Source organism: Coffea arabica, chromosome 5e (assembly GCF_036785885.1).
Source record: "Coffea arabica cultivar ET-39 chromosome 5e, Coffea Arabica ET-39 HiFi, whole genome shotgun sequence".
NCBI classification, from domain to species: domain Eukaryota; kingdom Viridiplantae; phylum Streptophyta; class Magnoliopsida; order Gentianales; family Rubiaceae; genus Coffea; species Coffea arabica.
Window position 1 is genome coordinate 38,361,368 of NC_092318.1, and position 15,687 is coordinate 38,377,054.

The following is a 15,687-nucleotide window of genomic DNA, read 5'->3' on the forward strand; positions in this document are numbered from 1 at the left end:
TTTGGCAGTTCTAGTTTAAGTGGTTCTCATTTCAAGTTTCATTTTTTCAATTATTTGTTGCTAAGTCAAAAGTTATTTTCTACTTCTTAGATTATGTTGGAAAGTGAAACTATGTAATTTTCCATAGTACGGCACAGCACCTGTGATGATACAGATTTTTGTTGGTTATCATTTCCTGCATCAAATGTGAATGCAGAATTAAGTTCTTTTCTTCTAGTGTTAAGGATGGTTGGTGGCAATAGAAAAACCAAATGAAGCCATGATCTGAGTTTCAAGCAAATTGTGCTACCTGTTCTGCAATATTGCACCAAGTTTTTTTCCATTGATATTTTATGTAGCGTTAATCATGCTTTGCCCTCTCAACGCAATACGGAATCACCCTTTATCATTCCAATATTGGATATATCCACTTTGTTCCCCACCTCCTGCCTTTTCTTTCTCTTTTGGATCTAACGTCAACAATCTATTCTACTCTTATGCTAGAGGGGAGAGCGTAATTAGACTTGTACGAGATTGGAGGTGAGTTTTTAAACCAGACAAGTGTATTAATGCATTTTCTAAATCTTATGACGAAAGGAAGTATTATACTTCCCGCTAATGCACGAGGGAGGGCAGACCAAAGCCCAATGGTTGCATGTATACACTTTGTCACCTCACTTGGGCAAATTTTTAGAAATAATGTAAAAAAAAGTCACAAATTTAGGGGGAAATGCACACCATTTCTTCATATAGGGTCACTGCAATTGAGCTATGCAGCACCTTGACATATCATTTCCTTTTTCATTTTTTTCAACACCATTTGCAAACTTTTGCATTCGAATCCCAAAAAGAATTTTTTTTTTTTAAAATGGTGTCCTAGATGTGGCGACACTGTTAATTGATAATTTGTGGTATCTCATGGGATGTACAGCTATATATACCCAAAAAAAAAAGGTACGCTTTTTGCAAAAGTCAATACAAATGGCCTTTGCAGTAAAGAGCCAAAATTTGCCATCCAAGCGAACCTTTGCCACAAAGATTTCTATTTACTTCTCTTGCGTATGTACCTCATTTTGTATTTCATAATTTCAGCAGCATTTTTGAACAATTGACTAACCATAATATATTTCAAAACATACTTTTTAAATTTATGATTTTCTAATATTTTCATTATCAATTAACACTGTAGTCGAAATATTGGCACTCAGCATTGTAACAGACCTCTCATTATCATTGCCGATTTTTTGACCGAATTTTTTTCCCCTTCTTTTGGTGGAATAATTCGATGAATTAATTGCTTTGGCGTTATTTATCCCAACTTAGCTTTGTTGAACTGATGGGAATACTGAGAATCTTATTTTAGATGAATTAACTTCAATAAGAATTGCCCAAACAAATTGTATGTTATTGTAAATTGGTTTCTCTGACAAAATGAAGCATAGCAAAGGATTGTTACTGCATACGCTTTATCTAGAGAAGAGGCAAACTCATCTAATCTTATTTTAGATGAACATCAGATTGAAGATTTCTTGGTGCTCAATATATATGTATATGTGTGTATATATATATATATATAGACATGTATAGACACACATCATGATTCCAACATTAATGGAAATTCTCGACAAAGAAACAACATCTTTATATTTTTTGACCCTTAAAAAATCGTTTTGAATTAGGACAAGAAGATGCAAAAATGAGCAAGCAGCAAAATTAGCACGTTGTTAAGCTGTTGCCTGCAAAACTCCCCCCAGAGTAAAAAAAATACAAGATGGTCACAAATTCTATAGTACAGTCTATATTGATATCCTTGTCATCTCTATTTTGCACAATAAAGCTGTCGCTGATACGCAGGTAGGAGCTGTAAAGTCACAGGTGGTATTGAAACCCTTTTGGCATGAAGGCAAGCACAAAAGAGTCTTTTCTGCACCGAATTGGGGTGAATATATCCTCGACAGATTGAGTTCAACAACAAAATGTTTCAATCAACCTCTTTTTCGGGTCCAACGTACATAGTACAACATGCTGAAATCAAGATAAGTGTACAGCCAACTAGTCTACCAAATGTTGGAACTATTCTAGATAAGCTCATTCCAAGCAATTGAGTTGAAGCAGCCTAATAACAACACCAAGGAGAAGGAAAGAGGATGCAATTAGCAAGAGATATTGTGTTAGGTTTCAAATGCAGTCGTGTAACTAGCATGAAATTAGGATATCAATTCAGCAACTATAATAATTATACAAGAGCCCAACAAATTCCAAATTCCAAACTCCATCTAACTGCTAACAACAGGGCCTTTAACTGCTACACTGTTAATCGTGGTGTTTGAACTAACTAACAACTTCCTATTAGCTAACACTTCTTTCCCGGCTTGTAAATTGCGGAGCGGATTAGAAATCTAACACTTCCATAAGACACTATCACAAACATGAAAGCATACAACTGCATATTTTTCCCTTTCAAGGATTCTCGTAGATATGAATCTCGAGTATATGTGGAGGCATATGGAAAAACTCATTAAGTCAGTGTTATTACATACTGTCAGTACAACTGATCAAATGTTGCATACTGTCATTAAGTCAAAGTTATTATCCAAAAAATAAGAAAAAAATCATTAAGTCAATGTGATCACATAACTACTTACAGATACAGGAGAACTCCCACAATAATAGGCCAGTTTGTTTCCACCTTTTTTTAATATATAAATTACCAAAGCCATAAAATGTATCATGACATCATCAGAAAGACACTGCATGTTCCTAACTGAATGTTACCACATAGAGAGTGAGACAGCTGGTATAAAAGAACTGCATCATATCCAGACTAAATGGTACAGTATGAAGCACTACATAATACCTGAAGATACAGAATATTCACAACTTTGCTGGTTTTCTCAAGCTGAAGTGCACGTGCTACAGTTATCTGAAGAGAGAAAAATGTGTCAATGGGCATCCAAGAAATAGTTATGATCAATATTCAGCCACAATTCGTTTTCAGATCAAATTTTGAAATTCAAACAATGTGAAAGGATTAGAGCTTCAGAGAGTGACCTCTGCCAAGAAAGCTAATGAACCAAGTATCACCATCAGAAGAAGAGTATAAAAACCAGGAAGCACAAAACCCTACATGAGTACACGAAAAAGAAATAGTTGTAAGAAAGCAAGATAAAAAATGATACATCATGTAGTTGGTAAACAGCAGATGTCTTTTAAATCAGTGCAATGTCTAAAACACGCAAAAGAAGCACACATCAGACGATCATTTACATACTTTTGTCCATGCCATTCGAAGCAAAAGATTACAAATTACAATCTTTATTCAACAAAAGAACCTAAACCAAGAGATATGATTAAAAGCTCGTGTCATCTTAATGCTTAATTCACTTAGAGAATAGAAAGGCTACAGCATTTACCTACGGAGTAAATATATATGGCCAAAAGACTCCACTTGTACATTGGATCTGACCTTTTACATTTTCTTGCACATAAAAGGACCTTCTAAACAATTTTCACAAGATTAAAATGTGCCCATAGGTATATCTATCTCAGGATGACAATCGACAAGCAACAATAGATTCTGCTGTTCGAGGTTAACCCGTGACCATGTAAGAATTACAACTCCAACAATCTACCTTTTTTTTCTTTTATTTGCACTTGCATTTTCTAATCTTTTATGTGGCAGTATATGTTGGCTTTCTAAATTACATTCAGTAACAAAACCATCCCATTAGTACCTTATACAATTTGATTTTCTAGTCAAGTTGTTGATTATATTTGAACTCCAACTTTCATATTAGCTTTATCAGTAAACAAAGGCATAAGATTATCTGCTGATAAACTTCCTTAGAATTTTGCTTTTACTTGAGTAGTTTATGCCAATAAAACTAAATAAGTTTGAAATTGCTATAATCTGTTAGGCAAAAAGGAAAAAATAGACTACCAAGCAAAGCCACAATAAAACCAAGTAGATCCAATGCACTCATCAGACAACCATAGTAGAAGCAACATTTTTTGTATGATTTATTGGGGTCAGGATTCTATAAAAAGAAAGTAAAAAAGGAAAAAAGCTCTTTTGTAATTCTTCTCCTTATTTCTGTCCTTGTGATGGCAAGATATAAGCTGCATAGTTGAAAGGAAAAACGCCGGCATTCAGGTCTGTTGAAAAGTTAATAATATTGTTATTACCACTGCTTGAGGCACACTCCATTTGTGTGCTACACAAGGGTGTGCTAAATAAGCAGAGAGAATGTAATTGTTGATTTAGGAGGTGATATATAGTCAATCTAGTAACTCAAAACCAGTAAGGAATTTTTTGAAACCACAAAAAATGACATGACACTAGTCTATCTTCAGGCTATAGATAGAGTAAGAGAAGATTATTGAAAGGAAAAGTCTACAATAAGTCTTTTTAATGAGATTGTATGTCCTAAACCTAAATGAAACATGAGATTGCATGTCTTCACAAAAGCACAGAATCTTTTTGAGGATGACGGCAGATAGGAGTAATCATCCCAAACTCTATGCCCAAGCCAAGAAAGTGTATATTTTGGACAAAAGAAACTACATGAGCAATAAAAGTGAAGGGGACTGAGTCTTGTTATGCAGGAGACTAAACAGACTAATCCTTCTCTCTTACAGATACCTTAGTCTCTTTTTTTCCACGAGGGGGATGAAGGGGGTTAACATACTGAGCTATCCCTTCTCTATCATTTTTTTGTGAGTTCTGAGCTCCTAAGCACCTTGCTATAAAGTTCTTAGGGCTGTTTAAAGTAGCTTCCATTCGCTCATTGTTATTTCCTAATGCCTTTAGTGCATGGACTGATATTATACAAAAAGCAAAAGAAAAACAGTACTTCCCTAATGAGAGCCCCAACTAGAATACAGTGGTGACCAAAATATCATACAAAAAGCAAAAGAAACTTGCAAAAGCATATAAGAAATAAATAGTATCTATAAACAGCTTGAAACCAATGATGAATTACCTTTACTTTTCAGTTTTAACATTAAAAAGGCATGGGCACATTGTAAGACAAGATAAATGGAGAAAGATAAAGATACTCAGTTGAATATTTTTTTTTTTTAAATGCGTTTTAGGAGATATCAGTTCAAATGAAACCTGAAAATTGTCAGCAACTAATGGCACAGAATAATCACTTAAAAGTTTAACTCATCCAAATGAAATTGTGTTAAACAACATATATGAGAAAGTTATACACCCTCATTACACAAAAAGGAACTACATTTCTAGCAGCCGTCACAATTACAAATCACGCATTAGAGCACATTGGTAACATTAAAAAGGGAGTAGAAGCACCTTAGATCTCTTGAAATTTCATATGAAAAGACTTGCACCACATTCACCACCTACCCAGTCCCCAAGTGATTTAAGTCTCAATAATTTTTTTTTTTTTTTTTGACAGTCACAACAAGTCATGGCGCAACTAGATGCAATAGCTTTCAGATAAGCAAATAATTGCAACCCTTTTCAATTTAATTTGGAAAACATCATCATTTCAAATATCCATAAACTTGCATGTAATAACACATCTAGGCAATAGCTCATAAAGAAACATGAAATGAATGATACAAACATACAGCAATAAGAAATTTTAACTCAAATTGCAATCTTACTTCAAAGATGAATGCACATATTGCTGCAGCAGGAGTGGCAAATAAGCCAAATGCAAAGACAGTGAGTCTGAAACATCAAAAGAAAACTATCAGAAAAATTGGGAACAGATAAAAAGGCCAATTATGACATACCCACTCATGTAATTTGTATACTTCAAAGGTGTCCAAGATGAAAACTAACATCACAATTTGTTTGGATGAATATCACTGGTCTATCTGATTAAAGCCTCAAACCAAAAAGACAAATAACAGTTCTCAATGTCATAGGAAAGCAACTCTAGTATATTTATTAATGTAAGAAGACAACCAAAGGAGCAAAATATACATTGATAAATAGGACCAAAAGTTTTAGAAATGTAACTTTATTAAATGGGGTAAACCAAAGTTCTTTTCTCCCTCCATTTCCCCACTAGTCAACTATACTCATCCCACCCATCTTCTGAAGTGTAGGAAGTAAATATGTACAAATCAATCAATGAACCAGACAAGCAAACCATTGATCTTACAAAGGTTGATCAGCTGCCTTAGCTCCAGCCCTTATAAAGCAGTAGCTAACTCCGCCAACTGTTGATGAAACTAAACCAACTAGAACTGCATATAAATGATTACTTCCCTTGACATAAGAAATATTTGCTTCTCCAGCTTCAGTTGAGCCTGCCACAAAAAGTTGGACAAATGACACTAATAACAAACAATTCAGTAATGCTAAAGCAGGACATAAGGTATCTGATTATACTATTAGAACATCAGAGGGTGCAGAAAAATTTTATCACTCCTCTTATTTATGATCCCAAGGAAAATAGTAGAGGACAATGAAAATCCTTAAATGGTTTTATGCCTATGGTGGTAAAACTTATTTTAGAAGGCTTTAAGATATTAAAAATTTAGGAACTTGCTAACTAGTTAAAAAGTATAGATGGAAATAGTGCTCTTACAAATATAAATAATAACAGCAACCAGAAAACTAGAATTTTGAGAGAAGCTTTGCAGGATAGTTGCTAATTAACAGGGAGATCCTGGGTAATTTCTGATTTTACAGCATTTCAGATCATTGTACTACTAATTAGAGTATAGATTTCTCTTGCATAGTAGCATAGACCTTTAAAATTTCCATGAATACCATAGAAAAAACTAATGCTTTCTTGACCTTTCATGGGTCAACTACCAGAGAATACATGGCAATCCTCTGCATAGCTTTCAAAATGAAATGACAAATGACAGCTCTTCTAAGTGTTGTGGCAAAATATCAGTCAGGAAATTGTAAGCTAGGAAAAATAATCACCGATTATCCGCTGCTTTAGCAAAATTAATGGTTTGGAATTGAATTCAAACAGGAATCCTTTGGAGCAAACATGCCGAATATATTCCTAACCCTGAAAACATTTACATAAGGATTAAGGACAGCCTAAGCTAGATTAGCTTCAGCTGGGTAATGTTATCTTTCTTCTCTTTTAAAGGTAGTTCACTTGCAACAATTCAGAAAGGAGATTTGTGATCTTAGTGGTACTCTAGTAACTGAACATGGACAAATGGAGACTGTATAAGCATTTGAGCTGTGTAAAGAGATGCACTGGCAAGTTAGGACAGTGCCATAGAAGTATCTATTACTTCTTGCATTTAGTATCCCAGTTTCACGCTAAAGTTTGTCAAATCTTGATAACAGCTTGAACTTTTTTTATTTCTTTCTCTAGAACTATTTCCAAGATCCAGCTTATTCTTATTTTTAATTAAAAAGCAATTAAATATCTAGCTTCCTTGAACTCTTGGATGCTAAATTTGAGGAATAAAATGGAATTACCCATGTCAAAGATGCATAAGGATTGCATAGCTAGAAATATTTTGTATTCTGATAAGTTGGCATTAAGATAAGGTTTGAAGATCCATGCACTAAGTACACTAAGCTTTTAATATGTCATCAGGCTTTTACACTAGGCAGAAATGACAGCTGCAAATATATCTTTCCATATATTTAGAGAAATATGCTTACTTGACTCAGTTTAACAGGTTGTGTTCTGTATAATGTGATCATTGTTATAGAAGTTGAAACAAACATAAGGAAAATGAAAATGCAGGTACATGGGAATATCGATACTCAAAATTAATAAGTTGCATTCCTTCTTCAAGAAGCCAGTCTCATAGAATTACATAAGAAGCTCCACAAACTCGCTTGTTTACCTTGTATGTTGAGCACTGGCCGGAAGATAAAAAGTACGCCAAAGAAACTGCAAGCAAGACCTGTAGAGTGGGTCAAAGTAAACACAAAATGAACAAAAAAGAGGAATACAAAATAAAAAGAATATTTATATTTAAGGGACACAACAAGCAAAATGAAAGATAAGATATAGCTGGAACAGAAGATAGAAAACTTGAAACCTCTTTACACCCAAAGGTGAAGTAAAAATTGGAAATGACGAACTTGTCTCCTACAGTCTTCCAAATGACCCAACTAACTAGTAAACACTTCTAATGCACTGTGATCTTCAGATTCAACATAGGCAACAAGGATATGGTTAGACATCAAATTCGGAATGAAAAAGCAGCAATGTGAGCTTGTCCCTAATTATGCTCATTCCTTCCCTAATTAAACACCCCACTGTTGCATCAATAATGATCTTACTAACAAAACTTCTAAAACTTCTTGGCATTCATGGTGTATTTTCTGAGCATTAAGGTAACATTGACCTATTTTATCTTCCAATTTGCTTGTCCCTGTGGAATGGCTCTTACAAGAAACGAGATCTTGAACCATTTGTCCAATGAAAAGAATCTTTGGGGCATGCTTTAGATTCCTATATAACAAGAGGACCAGCTTTCTGATTAGAGGCAAGCAACATGGGAAAGCATATATTGGTGAGTTTGATGATTCAGCCTAAGTAGGAGGATTAATGAATGATGAATTATCTGTTAGAGGCCCAGTTGTTAAAAATCTAGTAATTCAGCTGCTTGATGCTAAAGCTGGTTCGGGAGTTGAAATAAGGAATCCTACAGAAACTTGTCCTCAAGGTGCCTCCCTGGAAACAACGGACGCTGAGCCTTAATGAGAGTTCTTATTGGAGAATACTGCATCACATGTCAATAAGCAGAAGACCTGCATCTGCTGCCCTTTGCTCTTAAGAATGTTTTTCGTTTGGTTTTAGCCACTAGAAATCAAGTCTTCTATAATCAACAGAATGAAGCAATAAATTTAAGGAAGAGTAAGTTTACTGCAAACATTGGCTAACTTCAAAAAAAACCATGTTCAGAGATTGGAAACAGTTTTGGGTTATGTAATGCTGTCACAGTATATTAATGATTCCTCTAGCATTGAGCATGGTTTCCAATATAACTGCATCAAAGATATTTCAGAAATTTTGGAAGTACTTTTTATGTATTTTTTAGGTTTGGCATGTAGTCCACTTGGATTAGGTTTTAAAAGCGCAAATATATTTGGGGTTGGAATCAAGTCCTATCAGCAATCGATAAAACACCAAGGATAACTTGTTGCTAAGGCACAAAAGTCAACCTCAATCAGATTTAGCTGGTCTCAACAATATTTCTCTGTGTAGTATCTGATGCCAATGTCCCAAGGTAGGGCATCCCAAATGCTCCAATTAACGATGACCCTTCTTGTAGCTATAATTCAAGCTTTGCAGCCATTCTTTTAGAGTGTATGATGTTATTACAAGCCTAATGTCTTTAGTATTTAGGTCAAACTTCGCACTTACCTGTTCTTTAGAGCTAATTCAAAGCTTCATTTTCCTCTTTTACCAGAAGAATTTCAATACTCAGAAATCCGATATTCCTTAATCTTAACCAATGAAGATTGCATAATTTCCTTAACCAACTTCGTTTTTCAATTAGACCGTCTAAGTCGTACTAAGTAGTACTTGAAAACTTTTCTCAATGCGTCTTCAGGAAATTTTCTACTTCATGGAGAACTTGTAAACTTTTCTCCTTTTCTCTTCAAAAGACCTAGTTGTGTCCAAGGCCTACTAAGCAGTACTTCTAGACTTTTATCCTTATCTCTTCAGATTACCTTCTACTTCCAACAGACTGATAATTGCAAATAGGTTTGCAGTACATGTAATAGTTGCCTAAATTACAGATATATTGTCACTGTAGAATGTCTAATAACAAAGAAAATTACCTCCTATTTCTGCAATTTTTAACTTCTCATGCAATATGACTCTTGCAGCAACTGCAGCCACAATTGGAGTAGTAAAGTTCAACATGATTGCCTGAGAAAGAGGTACTCTTTGAATGCTGAAAAGGAAATTAGCTCACACATTGTCACAAGTAAATCATCAAAGTCCACAAACATAACTCACCAAAAAAGAAAAACCAAACGCATGGAACAGCAGAGTAAAATAAAAGAACAAAATATTTAATTATGCAAATGAGAACATCAACCCCCCTCCCCTCCCCCCCCCCCCCCCCCCAAAAAAAAGAACTAGCTCTGACGAACAACCCAAAAAATAGAAGAGAAAAGAAATTATATAACGGCTAAAAATGCTGCAAATGAGTTCCTTAGAAAGTCAAAGAATAGAACATGAGCAGATTTATTATCATTCCAACTGCCAATAAGGGTGATCTAAGTGCTACTTGAAAAACTGAAAGCAGCGTTGTAACAGATACAGTTTTTGCATAGTGGTGTGTAATATTGTGTAAGCTCAAAAGCTGTATTTGACAAAACAAAATAATTTAGCATGTGTACATCTAGAAAATGTTTAAGAACCAGAAAGTAAAAATGTAAGATAGATAAAAATATAGTGGCTTTATACACAATCTCAAAAGCACTCTAAGTTCTGCAGACAAGACTTAAAAGAAGCACTTCTGTAGCAACAGAGTATAGATACAATCTGTAATAAGTCCTCGGAAAAGGCTAAATCATGCTTCCACTTATTAAAATGATGTATAAACTGCATGGAAGAGAAATTTACAATAAACAAGATCAGCAGCTGAGCTTACTAAGTTGTTAGTCTGACCAAATGCAACTCAATTGGTTCAAGCATTAGAACTCACCAATAAATAAAACTCAACAATGAGAGGTATCCCATGAATGCTCTTAGAACCAATAGTTTTCTGACACTTGATGTACCAAATATTGGCTGTCTGCTTCTTTTCAACCATACAAACGACAAAATCAAAATAACTGTACATCTGGTAAATGCCATCTCAAAAAGAGGAATTGATTGAGCTGTCATTAAGGATGAGCAAAACGATTTATTCCATTAGAATGGGCACAACTTGAAGCATGGGAAGAGACAAGACATTACATGCCCTGAATGAAAAGATTACCCTGTCATTTTAATGACGAAAGATGAAAGTATAAAAGGACCCATTTCAATTAGAGATTCATATCAAAGTAAATAAAGGGGTAATCACGAAAACTCAGAACGAATGCTACATAATATACTTCTAAGATTTACCAAAAACCACCATTCTAACATCTAACTCTTTGCTCTGATTAAAAATCTGTATTGAGTTTCAAGATGGACATTATCGTGGTTGAAGCTAATATTGCAGAGCTGACCAAGCACTAAAAACAGAAAAATCTGTAACATGGTGACTTATAGAGCCAGGGCACCGTAAATCTTGCAGATCCATGGTCCAATTTTAAATGGAAAGCAGCATATTGAACTTGAAACATTTCTCACAATTCTCAAATATGTAAATAGTTGTTCAGCTTTAGCTGAAATGCCCACATTTGCATTAATTAAGCAGAAAAAAGAAAAGGATGTATTCAGACTTCTAAACAAAATAAATTAACTAGTAAAAAAAGAAACATTGCAATTATAGAGGAAAAAAGAGTAATATCCAGTCAATTCACCAAAGAATTGTCAATCAGTTAATTACATTTACTAAGACAAAAATTTAATGATTTATTACTTCATGAAAACATCTAAATATCATCTCTTCATATAATGGTTCAACTTTATATTTCTAATTGGATATTTTACCATCCAATTACTCTATGTATTATGGTCATCAAAGGACTGGAGAATCCATTAGTTTTGACAAACCAAAAAAGGATTTAACTGAAGGAAATCTCAACGTAAAGGAGATAAGAGGAAATCTCTGGCATAATTAAGCTTATATATGCCTTAAATGTCTTTGACTCTTTGACTCCTAAGACCACTATTTGACATCACCATAATTTAAAGCTATGCATACAATATTTTCCATGGTCGAGTGGGGGACATAGTCAAAGAAAATACAGCCAGTCATGGAGGAGAGGAGGGAAGCTCCCATATTTGAAAGATAAGGAACCTTCAAGCCCGAATCATGTACTCCACCTTTTCAATTGAAGGCCCAAATTTTCATCTACATAGTTCGGAAGGATTAGCTTTCACTCCTTACATTGATCACATAAAGTTATTAATGAGAGGACAAATCTTCACCAATCTCTTTCTCGTAAAGGAAGATGTAATTGGCCTCATGTTTATTCACACCAAGAAAAAAGATGATAACTAAATAAATCACACAAAGCTTATAATTGAAACCACAGAAATAAAGATCTCTCTTCAAAGTGCTAAGCAACTAACAACTTGTTCAAAATAACTTTTTGTTTGATTGAGAGCTATTATTCGTAAATTGAATCAGTGAGTTACTTACCAGTGAAAACATCTGAAAGAACTTCCATGATACAGTAGATAATAGATGATAAGGCCATGCATAGCATACCAGAGTACCTAGAACCATCCCATATCCAAACGGTAAACTGCACGAATGGTGATGTCTCTGTTTCAGCCAATCTTGTTATTTGCTCCTGTAAGATACTAAAAGTAAGAAATATAATAGCCTTTCCTATGTTTAACCAACATATTTGAAGCAGAACAAGCATAAGTGATTCATACCAATAAAACTATGGCCAGAAACAATTTACTTCTCTGGGAAACCAAATTAGCACATGAAATACTAGCCATCAACCAGATAACAAATTCTACCCACTGATGCATTCTGAACAAGACTAGAAATTTTTTTTCTTGATATATGTGTGTAAATTGGAATAAAACACAAGAATCAAGCAGCAGTACAATGCCTTTACATGAGAATCCCAACTCAAGAAAATTAAAAGACAATAAAAACTAGACAGCCAAAACAAAGACTTTTGAAGCTTCAATTTAATCATAATGATCAGCCAACCACTAAATACTCATCCTACTGCAAGAATTGATACTTCCTATTTCAGACAGATGTAACTTTGACTCATCATATTTTCAAACAACATCAGAAAACTATAAAAAAAAAAAATCAAAGGAAAACAGTAACAGATACAAAAGAGCTACTTATAGCATTCAATTAAATTTAAGGAGAAAGAGCAATATCCCAAATCCACTAGAAATCTAACACCAGTCATGTAAAACAAAGAGAATGATATTTCAGTAGGTAATCAAGTTCTTTTAAGTTATGTAGAAATAAGTGGCAAATAATGCCGTTACTCCCCTTTTCCAGTAAGGGTTTTGGTCAGTGAATTGTAATTAGTGTTTAGAGTTAACTACAGTAAACAATCACCAGCAATGACAGAATAGTCTATTTGCCCCTTCAAGAGTACTAACAGAATTAAACAGCTGGGACAAGATTAAAAGAAATTCAGATACTTGGGCTTCCATCTGAGGAGGTTAACTGTCATTAATGTTTTCTCTCCCACTTAGAAATTGTCAATTATGCTTCCTAAAGTATTGGAAGAAAACCAATAAAGTGAACAAGTTCCATGGAATTTCCAATGGGAAGAATATAAACCATCTCATCTTCATCAATTTCTCAGCTCAATCTTCAGCAATTCCTGATAATCTATCAAACTTAGAATCACTTGGCCATAAAATCCATCTTACTAAACCATCCACCGATCCAGCATTTGATACTACCAGATATTCATCGTCTTTCAAACAGGTAAAGTACTGGATCTAAAACCATTCCCTTTCAAATAATAATCAACCCTTTTTTTCAAACAATCAACCTTATAATAGCACAAAACTTTGATCGCCAGCTCAACACAACTAACCAAAAATCGAAAATTAAGTAGCTTATATTCAAAGCTTTGAAATTTCATCCTTTATCACAAATAAATAACTATTACATATATTTTCCTATTCATAAGTAGTTTCTCAAGAAATATAATTGACAGTGATCACCCAACAACAAAAAGAATACGATTCCAGTATAAGCAAAGTCAAGTCTATGCAATTTTAAGGAGTGAAGTTCAACTTAGATTAGAAACATATCCGAATTTCAAATACTAGCTCCAAAAATCTACTATACTAAGCTCGGCTTGATCAAATAAATAAACATTTTTTTCCGTTTGAGTAATTAACTATCTATAGAACATTATTTCTACTGTAAATTACACAAATAAACAAATGTTTGAAGCCAAAAAAAAAAATTCTCCATAAATACTTGAAATGAACAGACAAAATGTTGAAATTTTGCAAGATTTTCAGCGAAATTCACCTTAACAGGCCTTCTTCTGGAGTGAGAAACGGAGAAGATGTTGACTCTAGGTCTTTGTGATTGATTCAACAATGGAGTAATATGTTCATCGGAAATTGAAATCGCGTCCTCCATAGGAGAAGAAGAAGGTGATAATGATTCTGTTGCGGCGGTTGCGGTCATCTCCACTGCCACTCCACCACCGTGCTCAATGTCTTCTCCTCCGCTGTTGTCTGCCGGCGAAGCCATGGCTTCTTCTGCAAAATTTTGAGCTAAAATTTTTTGGGAATTTGAAATTTTAATTTTTGATCCACGGATGAATAAAATATATATAATAAGTCGTGGAAAGTATTGGGAGGCTTTTGGTCAAAAGTTTGAAAGTGAGGTATGTGCCACAGTGAATTAATTGCTCTTATATTCCAACAAAATTCTTTTAAGGTTTAATTATATTTAGCCCCCTGTAATTAATGATCAGTTGCAATTAACCCCTTACATTTATGAAATCTATAAATTACCTTTGATAACTAATAATCCAATTTATAATTCTCAAATGACACTTCTTCTTATTCTATTCTTTCTCGTTTATCCTATGCTTAGATATTTTTTCTTCACTTTCACTACTTTAATCATATGCATATATGAAAATTTCAAAATAATCTATTGGAGAATTTCTTCTCACAGTTCAATATGTATAATAATTTTAATAGAAAATACTCGTAGTAACAAATTTAAAATTTATGTATTTGGTAAAAAAAAAAATGTAAGCATTTTCTTTGTTAGTTATTACATCAACCAACTTTGTTTGTCAATTTTGTTCATATTTGAAATCCAACTTCCAAATCCATAGTATTCTAATTGCTTATCACGAAGATTATTGCCTATTTGTTAGGATGTTGAAGTTGATTGAGAGCTAAACTAACACAATATTTGGTCTAATATGTGAGAGTGGCAAAAGTTATTGCGTTGTTTGAATTGCGAGTTTTCGTACAAAAATTCTCTCAACACATTTTTAAATTGCATTTTTTCCTACCTCGTATATATCACATTGCTAAACAAAGAAAAAGAATGATAGAAATGGGATGGAAATTATTGATAGCCATAGACGAATCTGCCTACAATACATTCATGTCCCTATTCATTGTTTGTATAAAATACTACTATGTATTATTTTGATGGGAAAACATGAATAACTAAGCAAAGAGATTGACTAGACTATTAAACGACTAAATTCATTGGAGAAAAAAAAAATTGATCCTCTCTGTTCATTGGAGTTTGTGTTAAAATTAAACCTCCTTTTAATTTTTAACCACCATTTTATGTTGTATAAAAAATTGCTACTTGAATCAAGAAGGATCATTCCATTAAAAAATTGAGCCCCTTTGTACAATCTTTAGAACAATGGCAGATGAACAAACAGGTATTTCTTGAAGTAACTTTTTATCATTAACCCATCCAGCTCACTATTTTTGCAGAAATTTCCTATCAAGATTAACACTTAAGTACATAATTAAAACAATCAGAAGAATCCATCTATATGAACAAACTACTGTACAATTCATAAGAATACCTTTTTTTTGCATGTCTACTGAGACAACAAAATTAGAAGTTGCAGGAGGATCAAGCAGCCAAAACCAAGAACACATGAATCAATTTTAGAAACATGGTGGA

The 15,687-nt window shown here is 33.8% G+C and overlaps 1 protein-coding gene across 2 annotated transcripts; it reads right to left on the reverse strand.

The window, feature by feature from the left end:
* Nucleotides 1-1,676: 1,676 nt before the first annotated feature.
* On the reverse strand, nt 1,677-14,406 carry LOC140006537 (uncharacterized). 2 transcript variants are annotated; one of them, XM_072048593.1, is made up of 10 exons: nt 14,041-14,406; nt 12,205-12,358; nt 10,612-10,786; nt 9,737-9,852; nt 7,786-7,845; nt 6,117-6,264; nt 5,611-5,677; nt 3,031-3,102; nt 2,837-2,902; nt 1,677-2,095 (listed from the first exon to the last, which is right to left on the reverse strand). In XM_072048593.1, exons 1-10 carry the CDS (start codon nt 14,266-14,268, stop codon nt 1,961-1,963), a joined length of 1,221 nt encoding a protein of 406 aa, XP_071904694.1. In that variant the 5' UTR covers nt 14,269-14,406; the 3' UTR covers nt 1,677-1,960. The 2 variants fall into 2 exon arrangements, with proteins under 2 accessions (XP_071904694.1, XP_071904695.1); XM_072048594.1 differs by lacking the exon at nt 10,612-10,786 and having other exon boundaries at nt 9,737-9,787; nt 14,041-14,399.
* Between the last annotated feature and the right edge of the window lie 1,281 nt (nt 14,407-15,687).

What these genes read in the sequence shown, in the direction of transcription:
- LOC140006537 (XM_072048593.1), bottom strand. Translation starts at nt 14,268, where the DNA reads ATGGCTTCGCCGGCAGACAACAGCGGAGGAGAAGACATTGAGCACGGT. An exon ending in TCTTTCAGATGTTTTCACTG is followed by an intron (nt 10,787 to 12,204) that starts GTAAGTAACTCA and finishes CCTTAATGACAG; the next exon opens with CTCAATCAATTCCTCTTTTT. An exon ending in TATGTGCATTCATCTTTGAA is followed by an intron (nt 3,103 to 5,610) that starts GTAAGATTGCAA and finishes GTACTCATGTAG; the next exon opens with GGTTTTGTGCTTCCTGGTTT.